The sequence below is a fragment of the Macrosteles quadrilineatus genome, unplaced genomic scaffold (assembly GCF_028750875.1).
Source record: "Macrosteles quadrilineatus isolate MER2022 unplaced genomic scaffold, UCM_ALF_1.0 Scaffold_9__3_contigs__length_116548681, whole genome shotgun sequence".
In the NCBI taxonomy this organism is placed as follows: Eukaryota; Metazoa; Arthropoda; class Insecta; order Hemiptera; family Cicadellidae; genus Macrosteles; species Macrosteles quadrilineatus.
The window spans coordinates 101,902,106-101,928,620 of NW_026542602.1; the positions used below are offsets into that span (position 1 = coordinate 101,902,106).

Genomic DNA, 26,515 nt, shown 5'->3' on the forward strand with positions numbered 1-26,515 from the left:
TTTCATAACTTACCTACAATATTGAGTTCCATCTTTAATCACGTGTGACGTATGAACATTTCGATTATTCATCAATGAACTATATTTTTAACAGTAAAAACCTAGGATTTAATCAAGGAAGATGAAGAAGAAAGAAGAGAGAGGTTATAATCAAAATCATTAACATTTGGGTCCTTAATTATTAGGTTTTTATTGTACAACGATTTATTTTATATCTATACAGAAAAATGCAAGTTTAGTCTATTTTCTCCTTAAAGTTTTAAGATTTTGCTCATTAATAATGTGTAACCTACAATAACGTCTTTATATTTATTATTGCACTACACAAACACTTTATTTAACATTCAGTCAGCAAGCTTGTTAGGAATTATCTGAATGAAGGGATATTACACAAGAGAGGTACTAAACAAAGCGATTGAGTACCCACCAGTAGGAGAATCTATTGTATTCCATAGCATTTGTCTGGACAGCCAAATACACTCTCAATGGTTATAGTGTAGGTCTATGCCTTCAAATCTGATGGCCGCTGGTTCGATTCCAAGTGAGATGGATTATAGACCTGAACGGAATTTGTCTTTGGGAGTCAGTTAACGATGTTATCTAGCACCAGGCTAACATGGTAATCAGGCCAGGGTTTGGATCGTTCTCTTGAAAAAAAAATCGTAAATGCCAATCATGAAGATAACCTCACTTTTTTAAAGTGAATATATGGCTTCCTTCTGCAAACGAAAATCCAATTGTAGTTTCCTGCTAAAAGATTTGAAGCGATGAAAGATAATAGTGATCAAGATAAGCCGAAGACGATTGCCAGAGGTCGGAGCAAATTTACACCCCGTAATTTGAGTTTTTGATACCGAAATTGTTGTTCGTAAGGCTGTTATCCATTATCAACCGTTGATTTCATGGACATAAAAGTGGTTTAAGGAAGGGGCGTAGTTGCTTGCCTAGTGTATATCTTTTATTCTTTTCATCGAGGGTTAGCACGATAGGAAAATAAAGAACCTTCCTTTATCTTTCATCAGCCTTTACAAGTGACTGGAGAAAATGCAGGTTAAAATGTGTAATCTTCAGTGTTGTAGCTACTCTAATCGTTATACAATAATACAAGAAAGATACTCCCCAGCTTCTAGTTCGCAATAAACAAGCTAGAATAAGTTTTATATTAGGGCGTGGTTGCTATCCCCATTGTTTTTAAGTAAAACACAAATCTTTGTCATACACTAACCTTAATACTTTCGATGTAATTTACTATGTAAGCAGCTATCATAGAATAAACCACTATATTCTCATGTTAAAGTTGAAGCTAGTTTTAGAGTACGAACTGATGTGGTTGGATTGAAACAGAGTGTGGTTAAGCCAATTACTGATTTCTGTTGAAAACGGCAACTGTTTCAACCAGCCATAGTATATGAAAATACCGTCTTAATATAAGGTTAAACTTTAAGTTTAAATATTTAAAAACAATATTTATAATTTAACAATGGTGCCTAGCTTGTTCACATAGTTCATTTAAAAATATATTTTATGTCAAAAGGAAGTGTTCTGTTTTCAACCCTTTCTTGAGTTTCATTGGAACTATACTCATTCAAAGTTTAAGTTTTCTATAGACATTGGGGCCTTGGGTATTTTCGAACTATTTCAAATAAATTTGAACTGAGTAGCTTGTATATGTCACACAAACATTTTAAAACATAATAATTACATTTTAAATGTTTCCCTAGGCGTTTGAGGAGTTAGAGTTGCTGCTATCTAAATCGAACATCTGTATCGCAGTGAAGGAGAAGTTGACCAAGGATTCAGGAGTGGCTGAAGAAACCGCTTACGACAATGTGGTACAGAGACTACAGACCAAGCCTAGGGCTAAAGGTGGATGTACAATTCAATCTCTAACAATAATCTTAGGAAACAATGCAAGTAATTAATTAAAGTTTCCTTAAGTAAAAAGTCTAACTTAAAATAACTAAATCCATTAGCACTTTCACGACTAAAAGGTTTAAAGGATCTACAGTGCAGTAACCTTTGTGTGGATATAGTATAAAATTCATACCTTTATTTTGCTGTAAAAAGTCGTATTCGAAGTATAAGTGAAATTGTTACATAGCAATTAATTAGTTGGGTTATTTAATAATCTAAATGAATGTCAAAAAGCATTTAGGTACGGTAATAAGACATTTCTTAAAATAAAGAATCTCCAGTTAGAAAGTGGAAAAACATTAAATTTAAAATAAAATAAATATGTCCAGATATAAATGAATTAGGAAATCAATAAAATCGATTACGATTATTATTTAAATTATAAATAATAGAAATGAAACATAGAAAATATAATCCGTATAAAATTTATTTCCAAAACGTGTCCAAGATAGTTCTGAAACATTTTTGATATTTCTCTGATTGCGAAAATGAATGTCGTGTTCTCAATAAGACCTCGGGAGAAGTCAGCTTTTTCACCTAAATAAAAGACTGGCCTCAACGCGAATAGTCTTTGTCCAAGATGTCTTCGCTGTGGTGAACGATACTTATCAAATCGTGACTATTTCATTTAGAGGGTGACTGATTTATGTTTTAAGATATTTTTCTAGGTATTTAAATCTTATATCAAAATTGTTTACTAAAATTTAAATGTTGTGATGGAACGAGTCAAATAATTAATTTTAATCGGGTTTGTTGAATTGACAGGGTGTTTTACAAAAAATATTACCAACATAGTACTAATAATGTTATAAGTATTTATTTTGTAAAGATATAAAAATTAACTTCTGTGTAAAGTGTTGAGTAAAAAATCATATAATAGCATAGATAATTAGTATAGAAAAATGTGTATAAACTGAATTAGAAGGCAACCAAAACATTGAACCACATTTTTTTACTAATAAGCACTGAGTTCAATCTTCCTGAGACAACATTTTGCAAAATGTAGTATGTAAAATAATCCAAATAATTTGACAAACCAAATTATAATTTACAAGTTCCAGTTTAATCTGAGGAACTGCACTAATTAAAACATGGTTAGAGACTGTTTCACGAGAGTTCTGTAAGGTTCAAGACACAGAAAGCGTATTCAACTTGCACTTTGTTCTCTGACTACAAACAATAAACTTGCAGCATATCTATGCAACTTATCTACTGCAATTATTCCTTTCTTTCCTCTGCAAATAAGTTACGTTATAAACTTAAGTGTTGTAATGGTTCAACCCGTATTGCAAAATTAGTAACGTCTGTTTGATTGTAAGTAAAGGTTTTTAGACTTGCTCAGGCCAAACATGTGTTTCTTTTATATAATGACTACTTTTATTGTTATGTTCAAAAAGGGGCGTAATTGCATTAAAGAGGGAGAAAATTAGGGTAAAGTGCCTCTAATGGTCTTAACACCATAATTTTTACCATTTATTGCATATATTTCCTGTTAGGCATTATGTACCGAATACGTATGTGGAGTATGCGCTGATTAATTGGCCTTAGTAAACGGGTGCTAGTTTGAGGTTCCTGAAAATCTCCTAATATCAGGTAAAGGACTGTTCGTACCCCTTATGCTTAAATAAAGCCCTGTGTAATACTACAAGCTTGAAACTTTCATTTTAGATGTAATTCTTAGATAGTAACTTTGTTGAATCTGAAATGTCTAGGGGTGTTTCAGGAGCCATAATCTTCGCCTCGGACCAGGAGGTGGCGGGTTTGATGAGAGCTGTCCGTCGTTGTAACGCCACAGGTAGCTTCTCCTGGATAGGCAGCGACGGCTGGTCAGCAAGGTCGTTAGTTTCCGAGGGAAGTGAACCAGAAGTGGAGGGAACCCTCAGTGTACAGCCCCAGGCCAACCCTGTGAAGGGGTTTGACACATACTTCCTCAACCTCACTGTTGAGAATAACAAGAGGAATCCGTGGTTTGTTGGTTAGTATACACGTTTTAGACTCCTTAAATGCTGTTGCAGTACAAAATGTTATACTCTGTGTCGTAGCCTGAAAAATTTAACCACTTTATCAAAATGTTTACATGAGTTAACCATTCTTGATATTTTGTTCAGTTAAATTATACTCCAAGTGTATTGATTAAGATAATTGAATTCAACATTCAATATTTAACATCAATACTAATCACTTTTCATACCAACTATCCATAGTTAATTTATTAAACACCCACCGTTTTAAAATTATGATACTCTATTTATTTTAAAAAACATCTAAGTTACATCTAACAAACATCTAAAGGGGTTGATTGAATGTTGACGTAGTTCTAAACTTAAATGACAAAACTTATAAATCTTCATATAAAAGTTATAATTACAATTTGAAACAGTTTTCAAACGTGTCTGGTTCTGAGTTTACAATCTCCGGTAATTATAAGTTTGAAGAATTTTTACAAAATAATTGTATAAATACGAAACTAGAGGGTGTAAACAAGCACAAAATTGAAAGTTTACTAGACTCACCTTGTAAAAGGTGACAGGTAAAGTCGACAAGTTGAGTTGATTACATACTTCAATCTCTTTGATCTTTGAGATTCTCTTGAAGGAAGCATTTTTGCATAGCCTTGGGGAGAAGGAAGGCTACAAACATTCTGATTGATAGAATTTGCATATGAAATACGAAACTTGTATCCATACAGTAGATTTTATCTCTAAGTACATTACTTTTCATAAAAAAACAAGCAAGGTTTGTTGTGAATAGTTTGTTGAGTTTTGCACAAAAGATTAGCGATACGATCAATGTTTGGCGTTAAAGTAATGTTTTAGTAGAGATGATTTAATATATTTTCCTTTTTAATAATGAAAAATGTCATTATTGCGACATTACAAAATGAAACTTGACTTATCGTCTTGTGGCAAGCATTTTTCTATACCAGAGAATATTTGCATATTTATTGCATGTATAAAAAACATACACCATGTTTGCTTTTCTAGCGTTGAAAATGTAATTCACTGGGTATAGATTTCGGTCAAAATAATGGCTGTACAACACTATTAAGTGATTACTAATCATGTTTAAATTACACTGAAGCACATACCACTTTTCAGCAAACTATGCAGTGGGTACATGAAACTCCATTTATATAATACATCAAACCTAGGAGCGTCCCCATCTCAATGATTGATTGATTGATTGATCTTTTCTATATTTCTATATGTTCTTCTTCTAATATCCAAACCTCTGTTTGTGTTTCGTTACCTACTTACTTAAAACAACCTTTGGTGTAGTTAAATAATTACGTTCACTTTATCCATGATTACATATGTTTACTACTACTTTTTCGAGTAACAAATTCACTCACCCCACGACTATCAACACCATCAGTTGATCAAATACAATAAATGAAATTACCATTTGTCCTACCATTCTAGAGTTCTGGGAGGACCACTTCCAATGCCGCTACCCCAACAGCTCCAACACCCCCTACAACCGCAAGTACACCACTACCTGCGACCCTTCCTACAGACTGCCACAGGACACCGCGTTTGAGAATCAGCTGCAATTCGTCAGCGACGCTGTAATGGCCTTCGCTATAGCTCTGCGTGATATGCATGCAGCATTGTGTCGTGACCAGCTGGGACTCTGTCCTGCCATGAAGCCTACCCAAGGACCTGATCTCCTGCACTTCTTGCATGGCGTCACTTTTACTGGTAACTGAATGTTAAGGCCTAAATGTTATATTATGTATTCATTACTAAAATCGAATGGTAATACAATTAATATGAAAGCGACTACTGTATTAACGTATATTGTATTTTATTTTTTTTTTGTCGTAATGGGGTAGGTGGCACTTGTAGGTCTAATAATGGTAATTTACCATTACCTTTCAAACACCACATACTTAGAGTGTGACATTACTGTTACATAAAGGTGTTACTTACGTCTGTCTACATGGGACGATCCGGTTATGCTAAAAATGTGACCAATTTGTATACAGAAAATTTACTTTTCAGGATATGTAGGGTTTATAATAATCAAATAGTATGTCAACACAAGGAGGTTAAAGGCAATCAAAGAAGTGTCAGTCCTCTACAAAAGTAGCGATGGTAGTTGTCATAACTGTACGAATGTCTAATCCCACTAAGAAAATCCCACTAATCCCAGTAAAAAAGTGACGTAAATTTTTTTGGGCTGAAAATAATAACTTTTTTCACTTAAAAATATTAAAGAGAAAAGAAACTGCATAAAAACGCAGGAAATCAATCAATCTTTGAATCGCAAATATTACGATTCCTGGCCTGGCGTATTTTGGATTTAATCTATTGATCATTAGGACCTGCATATACGCAATCTTGTTAAACGGTTAATGCTTTTCTTATTTACACATTCTTTAGACATAACCTGTCGTTACATCATCGATGGTTAAGTTCTCAACAGTAAAATCCTTAGGCTAGATAAAACTCGAATCACGCTTTATCTATTCTAGGCAAGAAGAAATCATCACAATGATTGGTTTATGATTAATGATTAAAATACAACATTTTGGGGCTTCGGGAAGAATTATATACAGATTGACAAAAAGGCTGGAAACGGTATAATATATTTTTAACTAAATCCGTTAGAAAATTTAAACCTTTCACATCAACTTATATGTATGAAAACTACTTTTTACACGCATTACCATTTTTCGACCTCCACCAGGGGTAATTTTTCCACTGCACAGGCCTTAGTATTGGCATTAACTTATCTTTTATCTATGGTATTGGTAAATACTCGTAGTCAAGTATTACTGATGAGATAAAATCATTAATATCAAGATCATTAGTATTTATTTTGCAGGCATTGCAAAATGTCTTTATGTGGGTATTGTAGTTAACTGTAAAAACGGGAGGGATGAATAAAAATACCTCTAGAGGTTTTGGGCAAAATGATAGGAAGGTTAGCATGCAGAATGGTTATTCCTTCTATTGATACATGGTGCATACCATGCTCATGCTACCTTCCTACCCAGACACAAATGATGGGCTATAAATAGTTCCAGTTGTTGTACTATTTATGTCAAAATTGGTTGACCTTTTTTTAGAATTACTGTAATAGAGATTGTTATCTTAAGGAATAACAAAACTGACCCTATCATAGCGCATATTTTATGTATTATATTTTATATATTTTATTATAAAATATATCGCCCTATAAACTGTAACACCATCTTAATAATGTATGTTTCACGTCTCATACACACAACTATTCCATGTTGTATACTCCCTTCTAGCATTCCTTTTTCCATATGCATTTTTCCCCATTTACCTTACCGTAGGTTTAAATTTGTTGAGGTAAAAACCATCGACCTTTATAAGCTAAAAAAATAAAATAAATACAAAAAGGAATACATTTGATGCCGAGTTTGAAGGGTGAAATCCCAAAAAGGAGTACGTTTAAACTAAGATACAGGTTTGATTATTTTTAATCTTAAATAAATCTGGGAATTTTACAATAGAGCTAAAGTGTGAAGGTTTACCATTAGACGATCGATAGTTTTCTATTTTGCTTCCACGCCATAATATTTTGTTGAGTTTAATACAATTTTCTTTATTCCTCAGGATTGTCAGGGGATGGGTTCCACTTCGACGCCAACGGAGACGGTCCTGCTCGCTACAACATCATCCACTTCAAGCAAATATCTCCCGGGAACTTCCAGTGGGTCCATGTTGGAGAGTATGTAGAAGGAGAACTTACATTGAACATGTCAGGTATGTAGAAAATATAATTCGGTTTCATTTTGAACTGCAAGCCACGACTGATTACCTTGTTTCGTAAAAACTAGTAACACCTATTATGAATGGCAAAAAGCCATAATTGTATTCTTTTTGTGATCCCCAGATTTACTTATTTTATATAGTGTTATTAAAAAAGTTAAATAATCTGCTACTTAAATTAAGAAATATTCAAGAATATTTTTACTGTATATTTTTTATTTTAATATCTTTGCAAAACTCCTGATTATATAACAACATTTCAATATAAAACGTCATACAGGTTTTTTTTAAAACGTTACCTTTAAACCACAACACAGTTTATCCCACGTTAATTTCTTTAAATCTTAAGAATATTTAAACGTGAATACAAATAAAAAAAAAATCTAAATGATGTAATGCATTGTATTGTAATAAACCTGGTTTATTAGTCAGGTACCCTATTGATGTCCATGATCAAAGACATAGTCAAGCTGGAGTCAAATACTGATCATTTTAAATTGCATCAATCTTTACTCGTGTTATGCAAACACTCCATCAAACCAACTTGATATATTGATATTTGAAAAAGGTTATGAAACAGTGGTGAATTAATAGCTTGTTTTGTGTGAATGAGGTTTAATATTTACTAGGGAAATTAGTATTATAATTTATCAACTGTTTTACTTAACTTTTCCTTGTTTATCATTTAATTGTTTTTCAATTATCAATTATCAATTATTTAAGATGATTTAAAGATCTTAGAATGCAATTGCAGATTACTAAGACATAAGTAATAAATTAATAATAAATAATCTCAAAAAACTATTTGATTACAACTGTTTACACCTGCCCTTTGATTTGTACGGTTCTAACCCTACAACGCAATTAAATGCTATCTAACTACGACGCATAACTACACCATACTTTCGTAACTTTACCGTTGTTAATGATTGTTGTTGTTGTTTTTTTCCTAGAAGTAGGATTTTTCTCCTACTTTTGTAACTGCAACTTGTCTATATAACAATGTTTGGACTATAGAATATGGATGGACTGATGTACTCGTTCCTCACGCACAGGCTTTGCCTATGTGGGGATCTTGGATTATTTTTAAGAATTACTGTAATTTCTGTAACCATTAGTTTTCATGGAATAAATGAATGATATTTGATTTGTTGCATTTTCAGATGTCCAGTTCAAGTTAGGACAGCCTCACCCACCGGAGTCCGTGTGTAGTTTACCTTGTCAAGTTGGACAAGCCAAGACTTATGTGGAAGGAGAAAGTTGTTGTTGGCATTGCTTCAACTGTTCTACTTATCAGGTAAACCTACTTTAATATTTTTCAGTAAAATACTTATCAAATAATAAAACACTATAAAAGTGTTTCATTCTTCATATACATGGTGTACGTACACTACGAAAATGTAGCTTAGATGTTCAAAAATTCGTTTTAAGTCTCCAACCATTAACTAATTATATTTAATCAATAACCCACTTAATAGCCCCTGAAGTACATATAGTAGTTCTTATTTTCAACTACTGTACAATCAACTTAACAATGCCATTATAAACGAAAGAAAGATAGTAGTAAAAAAAAAATAGTTATTGTTCTCTTTGAGAAACACACTGGCTTAAGGCTGGGCTGTATGAATAAGACTGACATTTCAGAGTATGTAGAGTTTAAAATACAATGCTGAAACATAACTGAAACATAGTTTTAGTTTGTATTATCATCAGACACAATTTTGTTTACAGTTATACATTGTTAAGCTATGTATAACTTCACAACAAATTTCGTCGTACATAAATCTTTATTGGGGGAAATTTTTTTTGAAAATGAAATAAAGAATAACAATATGTCAAACCTACACTTAATTTCAATAGTTTTCTAAGCTTTAAAATGGTCGATTAGTTAAAAACTGCTAGGTAGCGGAAATAATACTTATCAAACAGCCGTTGACGATGAACATCTGGACATTCTGGCTTAAGCCAGAAGTTAGAGTTTTTATTTTCAATTCCAAAAAAATAAATGTACCCCCCTAATAGATTCATGTTGTTATTTGTATTCTATTTAATAGATTTTTTCATTTAAAAAATTCAAGAATTATTGTCATCGGGTACTTAAGCACAATAGTGATGCAAATTTATTTTTACCGTACTTTAAAAATCACATCTAATTTTCAACCTTGTTACGTTTTCAGATCCGCCACCCTCTGGATGAGACCAAGTGTATCTGGTGCCCCTGGGGTACCAAGCCTGACACTCAGCATCAGTTCTGTCTGGACATTCCCGAAGACTTCCTGCGAGCCGAGAGCGCGTGTGCCATTGGCGCTATGAGCTTCTCACTGACAGGGTGTCTCGTAACACTGTTCGTGACCGGAGTGTTCATACATCACAACGACACCCCGGTAGTCAAGGCTGCAGGTCGAGAACTGACGTATGTCCTGTTGGGAGGTCTGCTGCTGTGTTACTTGGTGACGTTCGTGCTGGTGCTGCGGCCCTCGGACATCGTCTGTGGGGTGCAGAGGTATGAACCAGCGAGCACAGAATAAACAATAAACTAGATATGAATACGCTCAAACATTTTATACACTCTTACATGTCAACTGATTCAATAAAATGTTTCTTGCCTTTCCTTATCTGAAATACTACATTCAAACATATTTCCACCATTAGTCTTACGATGTAAAGTCAAAGAGAGAGATAATTTATTAATCAATAAGTCAAATCTACGAATTTCGGAAGTCTAATTCAACCTTATTTGTTGACGATACGGTTTGATAGTTTTGTCATGTTATTCTATAGTTAGACATTACCAGCTGATATATTTACGTAACATACAACAATGTGCAGGTTCGGAGCTGGGTTTAGCTTTACCGTTGTTTACGCCGCATTGTTGACCAAGACCAACCGTATCTCCCGTATCTTCAACGCGGGTAAACGGACCACCAAGCGACCTTCCTTCATCTCTCCACGCAGCCAGCTGATCATCTGCAGCGCTCTCGTCTCCGTACAGGTGATAAAAATCCTCAACATGTACCACTTCAAAAGTAATTCAATTGCTAATCAATGTTGTCACTCCGTAGTAATCGATTTTGTATTGAAATGGCATTAAACTAAAGCCTTTACTCAACGACCTTTCCAGTTGAACAAGTAATTCTGTTTAGAATAATGTTAGTAATGGATTTCCAGTTGGAATAAATAAATAAATAAAAATCCAACATGTGAGCAGACAAAGTATTGGACTTGGGTGGGTAATTTAATTTCGCTTATCTGATGAAAACTAGGTCACTGCCAAGCAGAGTAAATACTTTGACACTTATTGATCCTATTGTTCCAGTTCGTATCTCTTACACACTAATAAATTATCATTTTACTGTTCTATTTTGTAAAACCTCCCAAGTGAAAAAATGTGTGCTGAAATAAGACCGGGAAGAATAGGTTTATCAAGCAGAATGGCAATTGGGCTATACGAGTGATGAAATTCGTCTTTAAACTGACTTTGTGCATTTAAAAAATCAGAATCTGTGTTTTGGTTTCAACTAGAACATTTTGCCTCATCAAAAACCTTTAAAATCAAGGCTAAATCGAGATTTTATTCTATCCCTATCTTAACAGTACAATTTTCCATAATTTTAACAGTTGATACAATGTGAGTTCACGTTTTTATACATTCACTTATGAAATAGTGTAAGCATGTAACATGTTAACCTCTCTACTTGCCAGCTGCTTATCAATGCAGTGTGGATGGTTGTGTCAACTCCCCGTGCCATCCATCACTACCCCACCAGAGAGGACAACCTCCTGATCTGCTCATCCTACGTGGACGCTTCCTACATGATCGCCTTCGGTTATCCCATCGTACTGATTGTCGTCTGCACCGTGTACGCTGTGCTGACCAGAAACATACCTGAGGCATTCAACGAGTCTAAGCACATAGGTGATGTATGACCACTGAAGACGTTTTATCCTATCCTTTTTTGTCCTATGACAGTAGACACGAGCCTGGGATTGTTTTTCACATTACTCCAGGCTAGACCTAGGGGCTGCAGCATTTTCACGTGGATAAAATCTATGGTGATTTGGTGGGATTTGAACCCGGGACCTCAGGGACTGAAGTCCCACGCTCTAACCTCTAGACCAGCTCGCTCCCCCTTTATAATACCCTTCAATGTTATTATAACATGAAAACTTAGCAGAATGAGCATTTTATAAGCGAATAGATTTCTCTCTGTTAGCGTTCTCTAAATTGTTGAGTTATGTTATATATTTTTAGTGGAAGAATATTAGGAAAATCGACCTAGCAAATTCGGACTAAGTGGAAACTTTGCACAGTTGTTTAGTAAGCCTAAATAAATAAAATTTCAAAAGTCCCCATAAATCCCTGCTGTGCTTCAGCCGACATCTTGGAAAATGGTGGCAACTTTCACTTTTTTGACAATATTTCACAAACTATTGGTATTAGAGAATTTTTTTAAATACAAAAGTTAGAGAACGTCTAAAAATACATCTTTATTATGCTACAAGGTTTGCTCTATCTCTAATGGTTATTGAGATAAATAATAAAAGTTAATATTAAATAAAAAATTCCCATATTATTCTTATTCTTACACTTTGGTACCCTCCCTATAGTAGTAAACCTAGTACTCGTTAAATTTAAAGTTATTTAAATAGGGAATCCATCTTAAATTTTTAGGATATATTTTTAGTACAAATCTAGTCAGGCAAATGGATATTTATTTTTTAGACATATTAACAATAGTTTTCCCTTATTAATATTAGTAATTTTAAAGCTCACTCACTATATTTTCACTAGGCCTACTATGTAACTACTTACATGGTAGGCCTACTTATTACTCCCGGTATAATTATTTAGTCGGTAAATATTAGGAAATTCGACCTTAAAATCCGGACTTAATGCGGCTGAGACACAGCCGGTATTTTTGGCAACTTTTGCCATTTTCATCAACTAGTCTCACTCTGTACAAAATTTCAATTTAGTCCGGATTTTAAGGTTCAATTTTCTAATATTTACCGACAAAAAATTATACCTACCGGTAGTAATAACGTAGGTACCACTTAAGTTTTTAGTAGTTACATGGTAGTGACAAAATAGTAAGTGGGCTTTAAATCATAATACTAATAAGAAAAATGATTGTTAATATGGTTGAAAAATTAATATCCATTTGCCTGACTGGATTTTAACTAAAAATATATCCTAAAAATGTAAGATAGATTCCCTATTTAAATAACTTAAAATTTAACGAGTACTAGGTTTACTGCTATAAGGAGGGTACTAAAGTGTATATTTATGTTAAATATTATTAGCTTAGTATAAAATAAATAAATTTGCCAAGTTTGATAAAAATATATCCATAAACAAGCAAACTGCAACAATTTTATTTTCCTCCATAAGAATAACATGGGAATTTTTTATTTAATACTAACTTTTATTATTTATCTCAATAACCATTAGAGATAGATCAAACATTGTAATATAAAAAAGATGTATTTTAGACGTTCTTTAACTTTTGTATTTACAAAAATTCTCTAATACCAATAGTTTGTGAAATATTGTCAAAAAGGTGAAAACATTTTCCAAGATGGCGGCTGAAGCACAGCAGGGATTTATGGGGACTTTTGAAATTTTATTTATTTAGGCTTACTAAACAACTGTGCAAAGTTTCCACTTAGTCCGAATTTGTTAGGTCGAATGGCTTTATTATTCCTAAAATTCTTGGACTACTTACACTAATTAGGCATTTTAAAGTTTGGTATGATTGAAAGACTGTTTGAAACACATTATTTTTTGTGTATAAGACAGAAACCAATGCAGGGTTCAATAGGCTGTCCATATCCCACTTAAATACTTATTTTATAATCTAATATAAAACAAGAAGAATACAAATTATTTAGATAGTGGATTATTTTTTGATTTGATACGGTGCAAAAGTAATAAAAAACTTAATTCAGAAGTAACGCTGATTTTTAGTTGAAAGCTTTTACGGTTGAAGATTTCAAGCCACACATTGTAACTGGCTAACTGATTGTCCAGAATGTATTTAACTAAAGTATCATGACATGTGTTCAAACGCAGACAAAGAGTTTTCGTTTTCCCTTACATTTTGTTGAAAGAGTATTTCGTCAGAACACACACAAAACATAATTTCCCACGTAGGTACTTCTTTTCTCTTTGAAAACCTTTTACTGTGACTAAACTAAACGAAACAAATTTGTTTCTTGAATTAGGTTGAAACTCAATTATCTGAACGATATTGAATAATTTGTAAATATTTTCCCTATGGGATTTACTCTGAATACTTTTATCATTTTATTTTTATCTCTCTGAGCTCACTACATTATCCTCCGTGTAGGGACCATATTCCCATGTGACATACTGTTGTGCTTTATAGCCAACGGTATTTACATATGGCACTCTGTGTGCATGTTACATGATATAGAGTGGTTTATTAATGCTGCTATGGCCGCTGCGGTACATAAACATTTTGAATACGTAGGTTAAAGAGAACCAAATTAATTCTTCGTATAATGTGTTTACATATTTTACTTGTATATGTTAATGCTAATTTAGGTAGCGTTATCATAATAATACCCCTACCACAGCAAAACCTGCACACCAAGCCAATTTCTTTTAGCCTGAATATATTTGTACAAATATATATCCTAAAAATATTATATGTATTTATTATTTAAAATAATATTAGTTTAACAAGTACATAGGTTTGCTGATACATAAAAATGAATAGAATGTTTATAAATGTTTAGAGTTAAATATGGAATACATAAATTTTCCATATTTTTTATCAACATATGGACAAGTAAACTACAACAGTTAGTTTACTTATTTTCCATAAGATGTTTTTTTCCTAGCCATTAAGCACATAAGAAAGCTTCAATATTCTAATAATTAGTGTTTTAGGCTCAATAAATTTTTTTTTAGGAATTACGAAATTTTATGTTTTATGGTCAAGAAAAGGAAACCCTCTTATTTCCCCCATCCTCAAAGTCCAATCTTGCTGGTACGAAAACTCCAAATTTCATCAAAATCAGATCATTGTTTATCGAGTTATTGCGCTATTGGACACATTTTAATTTATTGGTTTTAACAGATGGTGTTTTTAGCCTCCAGGGACCATAGAACGAAAAAGTTTATCGGTCCTGGGTCCACGCCTTACCATGAGAATTATGGTAATAGTTTATTCCCTGTATGGACAATTTGGAAAATTAAGTAATAAAATAGCTTGACCGACTTCCAATGGAAATAAACTACAATCTTCGTAAACCAAAGAAAGAACTAAATTTATTAAGTAATTACGTATAATTCTCCAATGAACATTTAAAACATGAACATACAATTTTAAAAGAACATTCTAAACATTTAAATATAAAATAAATTAGTAAAACTATTTTATAATTTATTTTAAAAATGATTTTAGTTTGATTACGTCACGTATTATTGTTTTTTATTTGTTTGTCCCTCAAAGTGTAACTATTACTGCAAACACATAACTATTACTGCAAATTGATCGACACAAGTAGTACAAGAATGACCGATGTTTTACTTAAATTAAAACAGATACAATGCCAACAATGTGTGGTCCATTCTAACATGTTTATGTGTAGGGTTCACAATGTACACAACTTGTGTGATCTGGCTGGCGTTTGTGCCTCTGTACTTCGGCACAGGCAACAACATGGCTCTGAGGATTACGTCTATGTCAGTTACCATCAGTCTGTCTGCGAGTGTTACTGTCGCTTGTCTCTTCTCGCCCAAGGTAAGTTCATAAATACTGAACATCAAATATGAATAAACAGCTTAGTTCTCGTCTGCCTTAATACTTGAGTAACCACGTAGGACATAATTTCCATTCAAATGTGCATAAGGTGGATATGCTAAACATATTCTGAAAATTGTTTATGGTCTGTTGTTATTAGTAACAATCGAAAGGTAATTTTATAACATTTTGAAATCTTAATGTAGAAGATCATAGAATAAATATTTAAACGAAATAAGTAGGAACCTATTCTACAGGGTGAATAAAAAGTCAATACCCCCCCCCCCCTCTAATATTTTTCAAGAGTAAAAATACACAGATATCCTGTTCATGGTTTTGCAATCTTAGCAGGAAGTTTAATTTTATTATTTAGAAATTTTTGAGTGTCCTCCAAAAAGGGAGATTTTGGGGCAACTCAAAAATTTTAAATATAAATCTCCTTCAAGTGACACCTCATTTTGAAGTGTTTACAAAAACTTAAAGAATTGGGAAACCAGAGTTTGCGATCTCTCCTCTGTCCAAAATGTCAGCCTATATTACAATTACAAACCAATATTACCATTGATTTTTCATAACATTTGACGGGCTACCATTTTGGATAGAGATGAAATAGCAAACTCTGGTTTTCACAATTCTTTACGTTTTTGTTAACACTTTAAAATAAGGTGTCACTTGAAGGGTGTTACTTTAAAAATTTTTGAGTGCCCCCAAAATTCCCCCTTTTGGGGGGACATTTAAAAATTTCAAAATCATAAAATGAAACTTCCAGCCAAAATTGCACGACCACTAAAAGGATATCTCTTTATCACTTATATATACTTACTTACTCACTTGAATATATCACTTAGAAAAATATTAGAGAGGACGGTCTTGACTTATTATTCAATCTGTATATTACTTAAATCGGATATAAATTCTTATATGCCTTATTTTGTGCATAATATTAATTATTGTTGTTAATCTGTTGCTATGCACTCATAACACGTCCGTACAATATCATAGAGTATTTGCATGTATTGTATATAAATTTCTTAATCCTAGCAATGGCTGAATGTACTTTTATTATTAATGCTAATGGAATTGTATTTTTGTCGGACAAAGAGCAATTTAAAAGTCATTAGTTACGCCACCTGGAGTTGTCGCATTACATTTCAATTTGACTCAAGCCCATTTGACTAAGTGAAAATTTGTGCGCTTTCTTTTTTTATTTGAATAATACAATCTTACTCGTTATTGGGTAAGTTTGAATACATATTTCATTCATTTAATGTTTGGTAGGTTTTTGGCCAACAAAGAGGTTAATAGATTAGGGTGAGAATACGTAAAAAGGTCAGATTAGGAAAAGCTGTGTTCTATACTGGGTAGTTCATAAAAAACTATACTTCTGTGTTTTAAATACAGTCAGGGTGCAATATGTCTATATCTGCATAGGTGTTATGCATGAATAATGCAATATAGCCTGACTTGACTTATGCATGAGCTACCCAACACAATTACAGTGGCCACAACCGTTAAATAATGCAGTTACTTAGCTTGTAATAGTTCCGTTACGAAACATGATGACAATAATAATACTTTCAAAACATGCGTCCATTTAAAATTTTACTCTTTCTTTTGTGCTAAAACTTTAATTTAAAATGCAAGTTAACTTTTAACACGTGTATTCCAAGTATAAAAACCAAACCAAAAGTTCCAAGTATAAGTGTTTGTCTGCTATAAAAAGCAATTGACATTAAATTAATTTTAAAGTGTTATTTTTTATAATAATTTTTATAACAAATCGTTTATTTTTCATAAAAAAATATATATATATATACAATGCATAGACAAAAAAGTCATTAGTGTAAAAATAAAAGTCATCAAAAGTCAGTTTTGAATGTCCTAATAAAATTAAAAAGGATACAATTTCAATGTATATAAAACAATAAGAATTACCCCTTAGTGCATATACCTGGGATCAACTTAGATCACTCAAAATGTGATCAAAATATATCCATATTTTGTAAAATCTTCATAACTTTATTGAATCTGAGTTTTCACAGACAATAAAAAAATAATTACTAAACAGAAAATTATTAGACACTAAGGAGATAGGCCCTACCCAGAAGGTAAAATTCTCAAAAAAAAATAATGCAATAGTAATAAATAGTGAAATTAAACTCCAAACAAAAAGTCTGAATGCTACACAAAACTTCTGTATTTGTAAAGGCTATGCTATATCCTACCATATATTCAGGAAATATATGTTGCTACGAGATATCCTCCTAGTTTTGTACTATCGTTGTATACACTACTACTATTCTTGTGTATAATGTTTTAAAATTCATTATCCAACCACTACAATTTTCCTGATGTGTACTAGAAAATACTGAATTTATAGAAACTATAAACTCTTCTTTCAATCATAAACGATGCAAATAAATTGTAAATTGTGTTCTTTGCTATTGATTATCAAGAAAAATATTGATTGATTATCTTCTTGAATATTAATTATCTTGTAAAACCCAATTGTAAAATGATGTTTGCCGTTTATGTTAAAAAATAAATAAATAGATGTTATATTGATTTACATCACAAAATTTAGGCAAGGTATACACTATCGTATTTATGTAAAATACTTCTGGATTCCATACATTGATTTTAAAGTGTATGGTACTCTGCCTTCATTATTGTATTTTGAAAAGAGTGTAATAGAGTTACTAGCAATCTTATCTTCAAAGTTATAAACTATTCATACATTCTGGACGGAATGTACAAAGTATAATACGTGTACTATGTATACTTTAATCGCAATTAAACTTACAGCTGTACATTATCTTGATACGCCCAGAGAGAAATGTTCGACAGAGTATGATGCCTAGTACCAGAAACCGCCACCAGGGTGCCGTCAAGTCAGGTACTAGCGCTAGTGTCGCCGTGGCCGCCGCTCATGTAGACTCTATCATCCCCCCTACAGACGTGACTGGTAAGTGCAAAAAACTGTGAATAAATCTAAAATCCTTTAATAAATAATTTAAATACAATCGTAATGTGTTTAACTACTGTACCTTATTTCGTAGTTGATGAAGGGTTGGACCTAATACTAAAAATTTTAATATTAACAATAGTAACCAATGTGATTTTCGTGGTTTAGTTTAAGCAATTCATTTACAAATGAAAATCTGTATATTTTATAAGCTATACAATATTATATAGGAATTACGTTTGAATAATTTAATGAAGGTAATTATAAGGTATTTTTATATACAACTACATATTAAGGTATAGTGGCTGTCATTTTTTCATCATGAAAAGGTATTCCTCGACAGATCAAAACCAAAACAAAATCGTTTCGTATACACATCTTTATCGTTTATGGTATCATTAAATCATGGTGGAAAATATCCCCAATAATACCACGAATTTCATACATAACATAAACTTGTCTTCTCTAAAAAAATAACTTTAAACACGGACTACTGTTAAACAATAGCACAATTCAGGTAACAATTCGAACACCTAATGTATGTTTTTAAGTTTATAAAACTAATTATTACTGACATTATTTTGAATTAAACTATTTATTCATTATATTACGATTTAATAACCAAAGGATTGCACTACGTATGTTCCAGTAGTTTCCAAAGCGGAGAAACCTCCGGTGTTGAAGGTGAGCAAATCTACCCAGACGTTGTCGGACACCCAGACTAACACCCACACCCACACCCACACCCATCCTGTGACCAACGGCGAACCCAGGGCTGTATAGCGTCAACCCTCCGTGTCCAAGTGTGTAGGCACTCGAGGACGCTCCAAGAAACAGGCTTTTGTCGAGAGTAACCACAAACCTGTATTCGTGTAATGTCTTGTGTATGAAACCTTATCCCGATTCCTTTAAGCATAGCCACGTCTAATACGAGGCCTTGAAGTCGGGGTGTGGCAACGTCGCACAGGTAATAACAACTAAACGTTGTGCTGGCGCTACATTAAGAATGAGTGTAACAGGTGTTTCGGTAGGCCGGTACTGCGGCGTTGCCGATTTCATCTCGCCGCGGCCTTTTATTAGAAAGCGCCATGCTTTGAGTCTTGCGCTATTTATAATAATTTGTCGTAGGATAATTGTGGATAAAAGATATGTTACATTTTAGTGGTTTAGGTCCACAAATGATTTTGGTAATTTGTAGTAAGGCCTATTTTTAAAGTTACTTTAATTATTAAGACTGATGAAAATTGTAAATCGTTTTTTTTCAATGTATAATGATTTTGTGTCTGAAAGTCTCGAGAATTTAAATAATTAATACAACCATTAAGTAGCCTATATTATTGTATAGCGAACACTTTCAACAACAAATGGTACGCAGTATAGCAGTACTCATTATTAATTCGGATAAACAGCATTTAATGGAAATAAGTTTAAATCTTGGAGTGTGTTACACAAAATAAAATTAATAAAATCAATCCAAAAATCAAAATTATGTTTTAAAGATATATTGTCCATGTTTTGCCAAAAATTTTTCTATTACTTAAAATTTTTAGTATACATCAATTTTTAATTTAGTATTTATAACTTATAACAAATATAATATCGTTCATATCGCAAATTTGGTTCCAGGTACAGGAATTAAACATTTTGTGAGGTTCTGGTTGCATAGGTAGAACCACTAAAGATCATAAATCCAAAATGTAAAAAAGTTTAAGAACTGAGTTTTAAACTAGAAAACAATTAAAAACCATATACGATTATATGTTATATCGCATATAATCAACAATATTACTGATGTTTAAGGTTAACAACGGTGCTCAACTTCTTTACTCGTTAGGAAACTATATAGTTTAGTGTACAATATACAACAATTGAGTAAACATCACTTAGCTATTTTATACGTATTTATAATTATTTCACTCAGTTTCGACTTTGTATTCTATTTACTATTACTTAATAGCGTTTAAAGGAAAATAAAATCATTGGCTGTGAGTATGGAATGTTATTGATGATGACCTAAGTTCCCACATTCCACAGAGTGAGATTTTTTCAAACTCTTTTCGGGTTCTGACCCGAGTATAAGAGTATAAAAAAACATTTAAGAAGTTTTTTTTTAATGCTACAATGTGTAATGAACAGCGTCAAAACAACGAGAACTGTAAAATTATATTTTTATCAAACGCTTTTACATCGTATGTTGTTGCTTGTTTGAAAAAGTAAACAAATTCAAAATGTGTGGTATTTGTATTAAAGGGTGCTATGCAGTAGTTACTACAAACAACCGGGTGTTGATGGAACTAAAATGAATGTATTTTTCGTTGAGGTCAGGAAAATATTTAGTCTATTTTCTCTAAATCCAGATCAAACCCAAGACACAGAAAAACGGTTACCAGCTGTACCAGCTGTATTTTTTGTTTATTAAAAATCTGGTTAAGACTTTGATACAAAAGCGTAGAAACACAAATACAATTTTAAAATCAAAATCGGAGCCTGGCTTTCTTAAAGATTCTATTTATGGCCTTTTTTCAACTTACCACCAGAGGTAATAAGAGCCAAGATACATTCGATTGATTGTATACTCGTTAACACTCTAAGTTCAGTTTTTGTGTTTTTATTTCTTTCCAAAATGTCAAAGATTAAAACTGTTGATGCTGCAGAGTAAGGCAATTTAACAAAATTTACTAACCTGTATACAACTCCTGTAAGTTTAACCTGATCCAATCTTTGGTAATATTGACGAGAAGGTTCATCAAGACGAGAGTCTGTCAATAGATGAAGCATTTGTACACAAGACGAGGACCCCTTAGACTAAACGGATCACCAAAGATCTCAGTTGCTTAGTGTTAGTTCAACAATCAAATTCCAAAGATAAATTTACACTTCTGAAACACTTCTTTGACTAAAAATATTTGGATACTCGTGTTACTTTGATGAATGATGGAAAGCTTCGTACTATTTATTTATATGCAAATTAGTTTGATAAATACACGGAAATTGCAAGATAAGCAGGAACTACAATTTTTCTAAGCCGTATATGAAAAGTTTTACACATGTGTTGTTACTACGGGAAATGTTACGTCTTAATTTAAAGCAACTTATAATCTAATCAAGAAATTAAACCAATTTAAACACGGTGTTCGGTTGAAGTATTTACTAAGAGAGATGATTTAGTAAGTCAGAAACTGCTAAATAAAATTTTCCACCAAAATAGCTCGTAACACAAGCAACATATCAGCCACGCCCAGTTTGGGTTCCATGTGATTATCTTCCACTTAACTCATCAACATAACTAACTTAGTTAGCTAACTCAACTTCCCTCTCTGACCACCAGTTTAAGCAATTTACTCCCTGTATGTAGGTCATCATTGGATTTCTTTGTCGTGACAACTTATGCTCCTTTTATAATCCTCATACGCGCATTGTTGTTTACTTAAATTGTCTACTGATAAGTATTAAGTTGGTATAAGTTTGTAGAACTAACACTTCAATATTTATATAGACTACATTTTATCCAGGGATTGAGTTTTCACGACATTTCAAGGCTTTCAACACGCCAAACGTTTAGTAGAACGGAGACCCTGGTACTTTTACAATTTATTATTCCTGATTGTGAAAAATCTTTCTCAAGGCACAAGCAAAGAACTATTCGCATTGTTTTTAATTAAATGAAACCCAATGACAATTTAAGACAATTTTAGTTTGAAACCTATTCTGTTTTCAATTTCAAAAATGCTGAAACAATATCTGAAATACAGAAACCTCTCCAATAAAAAAAAATTAGATTGAAGCTGTAATAAAAAAAACCCTGCAAAATTAAAATATATTTGTTTTTACTAAACAATAACATTTGTGTATTCACACGAAATACTAGGCTTACGATTCCAACATGGAATTGAACACATGCCATAAGGGAAGCACAGTTCAAATGCACAATACTGTGGCAGAAAGCATTTCAGGAGTACATTCCAGGTGAGTTGACTTTGGATACTCTTGATTTATCACTTTTACGCAAGACCGTGTCCATTGAACATACTAGCCTATCCACTGACTGTTAGATCTAAAAACTTAGATATAAAAGATATAATATAATATAAATAGTAATATTAACATTTTATATTTATATTTTGTAAAAATTAATTTCTACTTCAATACGGTTGCACGGACACGATTAAGTCTCTAATTACAAGCTGTCTTTACTTATGTTTCCTTGCATTTCAAGACATAACATTTTCTCAAATGATTGCGAGAATGAAGAACGCTGATAAAATCAATAACACAAGAGAAAAGGTACAATTGCCCTAAGCGACCATTGGCTAACAAGTATTCTTCCTACACAATGCATGTTGACTGTATCAAACTGTATTTGAATGATACGTTTTGAAATGTTTTTGTTTCTAGTTGTTAACCCTATCTACCCTAAAATCCAATTTAAATGTTTCAGGGTTCTTAACTATTTATTAAGCGCTTTGATTTATATATATTAAACACTAGTCCCAATTGTGGACTTTTCGGGAAAACAATAGCATACATCGAACCATTTCCAATAGAAGGAAATGTTTTGTTAAACTAAAACCAATAGAAAGCACAAGTTTTGTCCCTTTGAGCAGACAAGTTAAATTAAACAGGCGATCCAGCAAATTCCTCTAACTGATGTGGCTGATGTTACACTGTGTTAAAGTTTATGTAACAGATCAAGGGGTATTTTCAATCGGAATTGTTTTAAATAATCAGTTTTTTTTTTCAATGATTGAGGTTTTGTTATCAGTTTTGTACCTGAAAAACAGTAAAACATAATTATTTTTTGTACACCTTTTTTTGGTCATGTGGAAAAGCACGTCATAGAAGGTTGATTTAAGTATAAAGTTGTCTACATACAGTTTTTTTGACATCTTCAATTGTCTAGTTTTGCTTTATACTTTTAATACTTTTCAATGAAATGGCGACCATACAAAGTAGGTATTTTAAGCCAATTATGAATGGAGATGAGTGTATGATGAGTGGCGCGATCTTGTAGTCTTGTTAGAAACTAAGGCCGACTTATTCCTTAGACACAGCTGTTAATTAATAGCCCATACAGCTGATGGCAACTAATGGACCTACAGTTTATAGTGGAATCCGAACCACATTTTCGCCTTTGAAAATACGAATTGGTCTAATTTTAAGGATAGTACTGTGGATAGTCGTAGTACTCACTGGTGCGGATAATTTTATATGGTAAAACCCTTTCTAAAACTTATATTAATACCATTTTTTTTATATGTAGTTTTGTTACGCGCTAAAGTCCAAAAATTATAACGCCAAATTTAGTAAAATTATTTCTTGATTTACCTTAATATCTTAAAGCTTTTCTTATCACAAGGAAAAGTTCTGTTTTACCCTTAGAAAATATATCTCGGTATTTTACATTACTTTAAAACAGCGCACAGATTCCATTTTATGCCGAATATGTGCTCATGTTACGAAAATAAATTCTTATCTTAAGTACACAGTATGACAGTCGGTCATTCCTAATTTAATATGACCAGAGAGTCCAATCTTAGTGCAAAGTCAGTTCTAAATAATTATATTCCTGCTTTTTTCATAACCTTATTTCTAAAAGATTTACCAATATTGTTACCGATACTACCCTGTTGTAGTAGCTTTGGACCATTTGGTTACATTTATCTAACAACATATCATTTAACGCGTATAAAATGCATCATGCATAAATTAATAGTACGCCAAAAAACTGTATACATTTCAACCTGTGATATATAGATTCATAAACAATTGTGTTTGTTAATACTTTTAATATATACTAGAGGACCCATGCTGCTCCACAGCAATTAAATATAATATCTGATAAATAATCCAATATATGATTTTTTATTGAGTAATACTGTATCTTGAGCTTAACTGATTTAAACGATTAATAGCTCAAATTAAAGCCTTTACTGATTATATTGGGTCTAAAACATATAAAAAACATGAACAATACTGGAGCTATTCATTTGTAATCGTAGAAAACCCTTATGAAACAATTTTTATGTTGGTTGTTCGCCTTGCGTCTGCTTGAAATTCGTCCAATTTGAATGACTAATAGATTAAAAGAAAGCCAGCATTTGATTGAAGGTTCTTAGACCGAAATAAATAGGGTAATATAATTATAACTGGTGAAATACATCTTAAATTGGTGCTATCTTAAATTATAAAATAAACCAAATTATGCCAATGCTTGATTTGAAATCTTCACGTGCATACCTACAATTTGAGACCTCAATCATGAAAATCGGTCGGGTAGAATAGCTAAACGAACTCGGCAAAGAGAAATCAAATTTAACTCCCATAATAAATACATAGAGAGCAAATTTTGTTTACGTATAAACCGAGTGAGACTATAGATAATCAAATGCCGATGCTTGATGGCAAATTTGTGCGTCCATACCTTCAATTTGAGACCTCAATCATGAAAATCGGTCGGGTAGAAGATCTAAACGAACTCGGCGAAGAGAAACCAAATTTAACTCCCATAAGAAATACATGGGGATCAAATTTCGTTTACGTATATGCCGAGTGGGATTATAGATACATTTATGCCATTGCTTGATGGCAGATCTGTACGTGCATACCTTCAATTCGAGACCTCAATCATGAAAATCGGTCGGGTAGAAGAGCCAAACGAACTCGGCAAAGAGAAACCAAATTTTACTCCCATAAGAAATACATGGAGAGCAAATTTCGTTTACGTATATGCCGAGTGGGATTATAGATACATTTATGCCATTGCTTGATGGCAGATCTGTACGTGCATACCTTCAATTCGAGACCTCAATCATGAAAATCGCTCAGGTAGAAGAGCCAAACGAACTCGGAAAAGAAGCATTTTTTTAAATATATAAGATTAAAATATTTCATAATCTACAGAAATTAATGTGCAAAATATGTAAAATGAATGAACATTAAACTTGGTTCAATTTTAAGACCGTGTTTTGGTAATTGTAAAGTGCTTGATTTGACTATAAATACACTAACGTACATTGCAAGTCCTATTCTCAGAATAAAATTGCGGCTAGTTAAATAATTTCAATAAAACCACCTTCGGAGGGTGTAGGTGTTTTTCTTCTATACCAAACCTGGTATAAAAGAATAGTAATATTAATATTAATTTAATATTTCTCATATTAAACTAAAAGAAGAACCTTAGCCTTTGTCATAACCTTTTTTTATCATATATACAAATAGAATGCCTGATAATCTGATTACGTTAGGCCTAATCTTAAAATCTTAACGTGAATTATTGGGACGACGTAAAATTTAAGATATAAAAAAGTTAGTTGATGTCATTAAAATGGAGATATTTTAAAGCTAAGAAACGGGAAGAAATAACGCTGAATAAATTATCATACCTTTGTTACTGGCTAGCTTTGTTGGTCCTTCAAGAAGAATCATTTATCAAGCTCAAAAGCCCAAGCTCAGCCTAAATCTTAATGGACATTATTTCCATCCTAAAACCGTCAAGAAACTACTAATATTTCATGTATGTAATCTATTACATAATATACATGACCTTTTGTGACCTCTAGCTACTTAACTCCCAAAGCCAATGTGTTTATAATGAAGTTGTGCTACGTTAAACTACCAAAGATATCAAAATACCGAAACACAATATTGTTATAGACAATTCAGACTTATTACAATGGATTATCTTACAATTTGTTATGCTTTAGAAACAATATTAGGTTTAGTTGAAATGTATTTGGATATTCTAGTTACTGTTTAGCATATTATTATTTATGTAGTTTCTTTCTATCTGTAAACAATTTACTTAAGAAATAACTCTATATCCTGACACCAAACATTTGACACATTTTGAGCAAGGCAGTATATTGTACCTTTACAGGGATGAGTATCTCTTTATAAAAACATAATCATATTCTCCAGGGTTCCGGAAGAATCCTGCTATGAATTATGTAAAAGCCCAAGAGGGTAACAATAGAACGAGAAAAAAAATAAAAAAATAAGACAGCAAGAAAGGCTATATGTATGACCGATTAATTGTTTTGAATTTGGATGTTTACCTGATCTCTAGTTTTTTTTTAACTTTTCAGTTGTTTTATTTTTTTAATAATGCCTATCTAACA

General features: G+C 32.4%; 1 protein-coding gene across 1 annotated transcript in view; it reads left to right on the top strand.

Moving 5' to 3' along the window:
- Positions 1 to 19,610, top strand: part of LOC129004173 (metabotropic glutamate receptor 2-like) — a 53,101-nt gene extending 33,491 nt beyond the window's left edge. Inside the window, exons 6-16 of the mRNA XM_054432630.1 lie at positions 1,722 to 1,866; positions 3,638 to 3,889; positions 5,337 to 5,615; positions 7,506 to 7,655; positions 8,825 to 8,958; positions 9,839 to 10,164; positions 10,491 to 10,653; positions 11,364 to 11,577; positions 15,282 to 15,433; positions 18,239 to 18,398; positions 19,048 to 19,610. Coding sequence (XP_054288605.1) covers positions 1,722 to 1,866; positions 3,638 to 3,889; positions 5,337 to 5,615; positions 7,506 to 7,655; positions 8,825 to 8,958; positions 9,839 to 10,164; positions 10,491 to 10,653; positions 11,364 to 11,577; positions 15,282 to 15,433; positions 18,239 to 18,398; positions 19,048 to 19,181 — 2,109 coding nt within the window. The 3' untranslated portion in view covers positions 19,182 to 19,610. The remainder of the gene's footprint in view (positions 1 to 1,721; positions 1,867 to 3,637; positions 3,890 to 5,336; positions 5,616 to 7,505; positions 7,656 to 8,824; positions 8,959 to 9,838; positions 10,165 to 10,490; positions 10,654 to 11,363; positions 11,578 to 15,281; positions 15,434 to 18,238; positions 18,399 to 19,047) is intronic.
- The last annotated feature ends 6,905 nt before the right edge of the window (positions 19,611 to 26,515 follow it).